Raw genomic sequence first — 7,961 nt, 5'->3', positions numbered from 1 at the left:
GAGAGAGAGAGAGAGAGAGAGAGAGAGAGAGAGAGAATATTTTAACAGTTCTTACTTCCAACTCTGCTAGATTGGATAGGTGAGTTCATATTTGGTCTTTTGTTTGTTATTCTCTTTCTATTTTTGTTTATCGTGATCTTGCCTTAATAAATAGGAATTATATTATTTGTCATAGATAGAAACGAACTTGCAGCAGTTACTAAAATTAGGATTTTAAAAGTTTTTAGTAATTTATAATTGAATCTCTGCTTATATATTTTAGTATTATAAACAGCTGCAGAAAGAATATATCAGTGATGATCATGACAGAAGTATCTCTGTAACTGCACTCTCAGTTCAGATGTTTACTGTTCCTACTCTGGTATGTATTATTTCTGTTCAGTCTTTCTAAGTAAAACTTGTTTTGCTTTGTAAGAATTTCACTTATTGTTGAATTAAATGAAAACAATCACTTAGAATCACTAAGTTGAGCTATTTTTATTTGGAAAATTGAATAACACTTCAGTAGTATCTGCATGTGAATAATACTTGAGTGGTAGCCAAGGACTAGGTAACTAGGCACTGCCTTTGCCCAAATGTCCTGATCCCGGCAGATGATAGATACCCAGAGCTAGTTTCTCACTTTCTGGAGTAACTTAGGAGCACTGCCTTTTCGATACCAAAACTATTTTTTTTTTTTTTTTACAAAAGAATATTTTATTCTTTAGTTATTGTTGTGGAGAGGGGAATAGATAAAGATAAAACTAAGAAGCAGGGGGGTGTGCCTATCAAACATTTGTGTGAGATGGTGCCACATAAGCCTGGGGGGAGAGTGGAAGATTCTGTTTCCTTTTTGTACTGCTTGTTTTCCGGCTTCATTTAGATAGTTTGGTTAACTCTTTCTACTCTCCCTTTTCAAAAGGCCAGAGAAAAGGATGGGAAGAGAATTTGGATTGGGGTGAAGGGGAGATTCCAGCATAGATAGTAATGTGATAAAAGCCATGAAGTATATCTTTGTTCTGCTTTGCTCATTGTGTGATTACATATGATAAACATCTGTCTAGATTACCTGTATAATGGGCTTGGGGAGTCTGGATACATGTTTGCCAGTTACTGAGAAGTAGGGAATTTTTACTTTTAGAAAATAACTTCTTAGAAATAGTTGCTGTCCTATGAGACTAAGGACTATGTTTAACAACACTTATTAAAAATGACTTACCAATCAAATGAATGAATAAATTAAGTTCATACTATGTTGAATTAATGCTAAAGACAATATTCTTGAAATATTCTGCAGGCTCGACATCTTATTGAAGAGCAGAATGTTATCTCTGTCATTACTGAAACTCTGCTAGAAGTTTTACCAGAGTACCTGGACAGGAACAATAAATTCAACTTCCAGGGTTATAGCCAGGACAAATTGGGAAGAGTATATGCAGTAATATGTGACCTAAAGTAAGTTGCTGAAGTCAAAAGGTTAAGGCACTTGTTAAACACAGTGTGTTTATTTGCTCTGTCTTATAAGGAAACATCTGATCTTTTTGGTTATCTAGGATTCTCTTTATAATGATGGCAAGTACAAAGAGCTGTTACTGCTTCATGTTAATAGATGTCTTCAGCGATGGTTTCTTATTGAGTTGTAAAACCAGGTTAATAAAGAAGGTACTGAGGAGAAGCCTGTCACAAGAACTTGGGGTCTTCTGGGGGTCACCGAGTGAATCTCCACTGTAATTACCATACCTTTCACTCACTTGCAGTCACATCCTTTGGTTGTGTCCTTCTTGGATAGTCTCTTTGTGCATAGTTTCAGATGATCTATTGATGTAAATTTCTTTTTAAGTCCCTTTTTCAGTCTGGGCGCGGTGACTCACGCCTGTAATTCTAGCACTCTGGGAGGCCGAGACGGGAGGATTTCTTGAGCTCAGGAGTTTGAGACCAGCCTGAGCAAGAGCAAGACCCTGTCTTTACTAAAAATAGAAAGAAAATTAGCCGGACAACTAAAAATAGACAAAAAATTAGCTGGGCATGGTGGTACGTGCCTGTAGTCCCAGCTACTCAGGAGACTGAGGCAGGTGGATCGCTTGAGCCTAGGAGTTTGAGGTTGCTATGAGCTAGGCTGCCGCCATGGTACTCTAACCCAGGCAAGAGAGGAAGACTGTCTCAAAAAAAAAAAAACAAAAACAAAATAAATCCCTTTTTCATATACAGTCAGCCCTCCATATCCATGGATTCCACATCTGGATTTAGCCAACTGTGGATCAAAAATATTTGATAAAAAAATTGTCTTTACTGAACATGTACAGACTTTTTTCTTGTTATTATTTCCTAAACAATATAGCATAACAACTATTTACATAGCATTCACATTGTATTAGGTATATAAGTAATCTAGAAGTGATTTAAAATATACAGAGGATGTGAAAATACTGTGCCATTTATATCAGGGACTTGAGCGTCTGTGGATTCTGGTATTCATGGGAGGACTTGGAACCAATCCCCCATGGATACCGAGGATGACTATATATACCAATTTATTGATGTTCATCAGGAGTTTCTTCATTAAATTTTTCTCCCTAAGGAAGATGGAGAGTTTCCTTTTAAGCTAAAGTTGGAATCACATGATAGATCACATTTGTGATCATTGGACCTAAAAGGAAATAAGTTTCCATTTATTTTAGATATAGATGGTGAAATTGTTAATATAAGGGTTAAGACAGATCAACTATTCAATAAAGCATAGGCTTCAAAAATTACTTTTAAGAATATGTTAAGACAAAATAGAGCTCCCAGCTATATAATTATTTCTAGTCTTAGGGAAAAAAATTACTCTAATTTTATCCACTTCTAGTGACCGATAGAGGGATGGAAACAAATAGGTTTCCAATCCAACTTAGAAATAATTTAGTCTTTTTAAAAAATAGACTTGACAGGTTTCTGGAACTATGCAGTGGATCCTTGATATTCCTGAAGAAAATGTTTTAAGACCTTTTCAGATTCCTCAATTTCTAAATATAATTATGGCATAGAACTCTTTCTTTAAAGTTCAGTAAATTGTTTTATCTTCAGTATAAGTAGAGATGGTGGGTGAATTCAGTAGTGAATCAATGTGTAGTCATTGTGATTCAAATTTGTTTCTTAGCCAAATTATGCATAAATTACATGTTATGAAAATAAACAAAAACTCCTAATGGCAGTATTTAAAGTTATTATTGTTAAGTCAGTGTATATCCTTGGTTTACTTTACAGAAAAAACTCTCTACTGTCTGTGGCTCTCCTTACTGTGAAGTATTCTTAGAACTGAGTTATTTTTACAACCAGATAAGTGGTGCATAATCACTTGTTTTCTTGTATTTTATGGGTCTGTGGTTATTCTCTGCAATGAATAATTGAGAACCACCACATCCCTAAATACCTACCCATACGGTAAAACTTCAAGATCTCTGGTTTGTTACAATTCCTCCGCTATACCCTCACCTAAATATAGACATCTCTAGTGACAAGGTGAAGAGAAAATTAATTATTTTGAGCACCTGTTCAGCAGGTACTATGTAATTCACTCTCACGAGGATCCTGTGAAATTTATTAGTAACTGCTACATGCTAAGGAGCTTTGCTTATTTTACCTCATTTTATTCGTGCAGCATTCTTATAAGGTAGGTGATATAATCTTGATTTATAGATTATAATGATTTACCTAAGGTCACAAAGCTAGTAAGCGGCAGAACTGAGATTTGATCCTAAGCACTGTTTATCCGTAAAGCTCATATTCCTTTTGCTATATCTTGTAGACTCACAGTATACATAAACAGCAATGACAAAACCTGCTCTAAAACCTGGCCTAAAACACCGATCACATATACCCTTTGTTTAGCAAGTAATTGTTGTACCCTTTTCTCAGTCTCTCATTGTAGAAATTCTGCTGTCATATCGTAATTCTTTCCCTATATATTTATTTACTACTTCTTCCTAAAGCCCTATTTTTAAATAAGTTAGAAATAACCACAAATATTTTTGATATATTTTGTTTCCAGAATAAAGTCTAAATTCTTTCAAAATCAGAGTGCTAGGATTACAGACGTGAACCACTGCGCCTGGCCTCAAAATTTGTTTTCTATGGTCTAGCTTTATACTCTACTTATTTGACTGTACCTCAGCATGAAATAAGTTTGTTGATACTAGTAGATACTCCATTCAGTATTCAACCTGCCTCAGGAAATTTTCATTCTCTCAAAGCAACACATTCCAACTTTGGGTAGCCTCTGCCCACTGTTAGAAAGTTGCTTATTGTATATTGAACTCTGTTTTTTTGTAGCTTTCATTTTCTGCTTTTAGCTCTCCCATTGTCCTTTCTGAACAACTTCAATTCTCATTTAACTTGAAGAAGTATTAATATTTAAAACAATCATATCTGCCAGATCTTTTCTAGGTTAAGTTGCATTCATTTCTTTAACTGTTCCCATTTCGTATTGTTTAAAATTCCTTCTAAATTATCGTCCTTCTCTACTGAACCTGTTCCAATTGAATGTGTACTATTCATGTGCCAAGAGATGAACACAGTACTCCAGCTGAGGTCTGCCTAGTAATGCATAGAAGGGAGGGATTGCTACCTTCCTTTTTCTAAATATTCTACCTCTGTTAATTTAGTTGTCACTTGCTCTGTGGGAGGTATCTGATGGGGGTAATTTGTTTCTCAGTCGCTAATTTATTATGGAAATAAAACTTAGGCCGGGCGCAGTGGCTCACGCCTGTAATCCTAGCTCTCTGGGAGGCCGAGGCGGGCGGATTGTTTGAGCTCAGGAGTTCGAGACCAGCCTGGGCAAGAGCGAGACCCTGTCTCTACTACAAATTAGAAAGAAATTAATCGGACAACTAAAAATATATAGAAAAAATTTAGCCGGGCATGGTGGCTCATGCCTGTAGTCCCAGCTACTCGGGAGGCTGAGGCAGGAGGATCGCTTGAGCCCAGGAGTTTGAGGTTGCTGTGAGCTAGGATGACGCCACGGCACTCTAGCCTGGGCAACACAGTGAGACTCTGTCTCAAAAAAAATAAAATAAAACTTAAAAAGAGATGCAGTTGAACGTTGGTTCTATTAAGGAACAATAATATTATCCTTTTATTACTCTAACCTGTTCCTGTGTTCCATTTCTGAAAAGTATAGCATGCTCTTAAACCAAATCAATCCCTGTCCTTATCTTTCTCCCTCTTCTATTGCTTTTGCCACCGATTTTTATCTATAGACTCCTTTTCCTTTCCTTTCCTTCCTTACCCTTTTATTTCTTCCTATCCCTTATATCTTCTTTACTTGCTGGGTTGACTACAGAGGTCACTTATGAACTATGTGAGAACACTAGAAATGAAAATTCTCTTCAGTGAATGCAGGTCTGATTAGAGCCCAGGATTCTGCATTTTTGAAAAATACCCAGGTGATGCCGATCCTGCTGGTTAGTGGGCCATACTTTTGAGTAGCAGTGCTCTAGAAAACAACCAAACTTTGATGACGTTTGTTCATTGTGACAGATTTTAAACTTTAGTCGTTTTTACCTTTACCTTAAAAGAAAGATTTAGATGGTACTCAACACATTTCAAAGTTATTTTCTTGATAAAGGTTTTGATGATTGTATTTTTAATGTACATTTACAATGTTAATGGATATCTAAAAAGTGGCAATAATTATACCACAATCTCTACTATCTTTACAATTCAAAAAAAATTTTTTTTCCTGTATTTGTTGCCTTGTCTTTTATGTTCCTACATTACTTCCTTTGTACATTTTTTTATAGTGCTTAACATTGGATTACAGCATCCACTATATATATCTGTTTTCCCCACTACTCTTTGAATTTAGGACAGGGTGTATCTTGTTCATGTTTGTGTTTCTAATACCTGGTATATAACAGGAATTTATTTTGATTGGTTAAATGCAAAATAACTTTTAATACTTGTTAATGATTACTTCCTGAGAAATCATTTCTTTTTTTTTTATTTTTCTTTCTTTCTTCCTCCCTTCCTCCTTCCCTACCTTCTTTCCTCCCTCCCTCCCTTCCTTCTTTCCTTCCTTTCTTTTAATAAAAAGGGACTCACTCTGTCACCTATGCTGGAGTACAGTGGCCTAATTATAGCTCATTGTAACCTTGACCTCCTGGGCTTACGTGATCCTCCCACCTTAGCTTCACAAGTAGTTGGGACTACAGGCACAGGGACTATACCTGGCTAATATTTTAATTTTTTGTAGAAAGAGGTTCTCACTGTGTTGCCCAGTTTGGTCTCAAACTCTTGGTCTCAAATGATCCCCCCTCCTCAGACTCCCAAAGTGCTGGGATTTTAGGCACCATGCCCAGCTGAGAAGTCATTTCATAATAAACTTTGTTTCCACTGGATATGTCTTTAGAGCCAAAGGAAATATTGATCTTACAAAATTGTGGGCTAAAATGAGCCTGTTTATCTCTTGAAACTAGTACAGCCTAATGTGTAAGCCAATGTGACATAGGTGCTTATATCCTTCTCCCAGGGTCTGGGTTATGGGAATCTGGAGGTAGAAAATCTTTTCTGAATCTCCCGAGGCTGAAAGGCTGTCAGCTGGCTCTTTGGGTGATGGGTATGAACAGTCCTAGGAAATCTGTACTGTGCTTGTCCAGAGTCAGCTGTGACAGGCTAGTTTGGTTCTAGGTTCACTTAATCAGACTGACCTCTGAGGGGACATTGTGTGGAGAGTCAAGCTTAGCTTGATATCTGCCTCTCGTAGAGCATTCACATTTTGCCGTTGTATTTAAAATAAAGCAGAATAAATAATTCTAGCTCTGCCCAAAGCTGCTAATTATTGTAAGAAATTAGAATCTATAATTTTGATAAAATAACATTGTGTATAACCCTGAGAACCTTAAAATTATCTCATAAGAAATTAAAATCTTTCTTTCTTCCTTGAAATTATAGGTATATCTTGATCAGCAAGCCCACAATATGGACAGAAAGATTAAGAATGCAGTTCCTTGAAGGTTTTCGATCTTTTTTGAAGATTCTTACCTGTATGCAGGTATGATAATTCTTCGGTGCATTGGTAAGAGTAATTTAGTTTAAGAAATTTAACTCTGGTTTTTTCTTCTTCCTTTTTAAAGCAAATTGTGGTTTCAGTATGAGAGAGAATTTATTTAGCAAGGTAGAAATAAGATTTAAACGTTGACTAACTGATCCTACTTTAGTAGATCTTTCTATATATCTTAGTTTACTACTGCTATTACTGTTAATGTTTATTGAATGCTTACTACTGTTAATGTTTATTGAATGCGTAGTAAGCACTTTACATGCATTATCTCTTCTGAGCCTTATTGCAATCTTATGAGGTAATTACTGTTATTCTCATTTTACATGTAAGGGAATTAAAGTCTAGAAATAATTTGCCTGGGGTCACACAGCTAGAAATCCCAGACAGCTGGAATTTGCAGTCAAATCTTCTACCTCTGAGCTATACTTCCAAGAGCTGGGATTTGAACCCCAGTACCCTGACCCAGTATAGCAACCACGTTAAAACGTTATACATACGTGAATGAAAATCCCGACAATTTTATATTTTGCCAGTAGAGCAAAGAAAGAAGGCCATGTAGGTATATGTTGACCAATATTTTTTTGCAGGGAATGGAAGAAATCAGAAGACAGGTTGGGCAACACATTGAAGTTGATCCTGACTGGGAGGCTGCCATTGCTATACAGATGCAGTTGAAGAATATTTTACTTATGTTCCAAGAGTGGTGTGCTTGTGATGTAAGTAAAATTTGTTTGTGGTACCAGTGCCTTTTTCAGTTCTTTTGAGGTTATTAATAATTGTTTTATGTCACAGCTTCCTTGATGTAAAGTTTTATTTTTTATAGTAGTTTCTCACATATTTGAATTTGTCTTATTAAATTTAGGAGGAAAATCCAGTCTTTTATACTTGATTAGAAACATGTAACCCATGATAGCTTTCCATATTTGGGGGAATAGCAGGGTTT

The 7,961-nt window shown here is 36.1% G+C and overlaps 1 protein-coding gene across 1 annotated transcript in view; it reads left to right on the top strand.

Moving 5' to 3' along the window:
* The window catches only part of UBR1 (ubiquitin protein ligase E3 component n-recognin 1), a 129,605-nt gene that overhangs the window by 43,904 nt on the left and 77,740 nt on the right, over window positions 1-7,961 (top strand). The window contains exons 10-13 of the mRNA XM_012649137.1: window positions 263-361; window positions 1,277-1,434; window positions 6,910-7,009; window positions 7,606-7,734. Coding sequence (XP_012504591.1) covers window positions 263-361; window positions 1,277-1,434; window positions 6,910-7,009; window positions 7,606-7,734 — 486 coding nt within the window. The remainder of the gene's footprint in view (window positions 1-262; window positions 362-1,276; window positions 1,435-6,909; window positions 7,010-7,605; window positions 7,735-7,961) is intronic.

The sequence above is a fragment of the Propithecus coquereli genome, unplaced genomic scaffold (genome assembly GCF_000956105.1).
Source record: "Propithecus coquereli isolate 6110/MARCELLA unplaced genomic scaffold, Pcoq_1.0 Scaffold3, whole genome shotgun sequence".
NCBI lineage: Eukaryota > Metazoa > Chordata > Mammalia > Primates > Indriidae > Propithecus > Propithecus coquereli.
The sequence above is the reverse complement of the archived record's forward strand: the minus strand, read 5'-3'. Positions and strand labels throughout refer to the sequence as shown.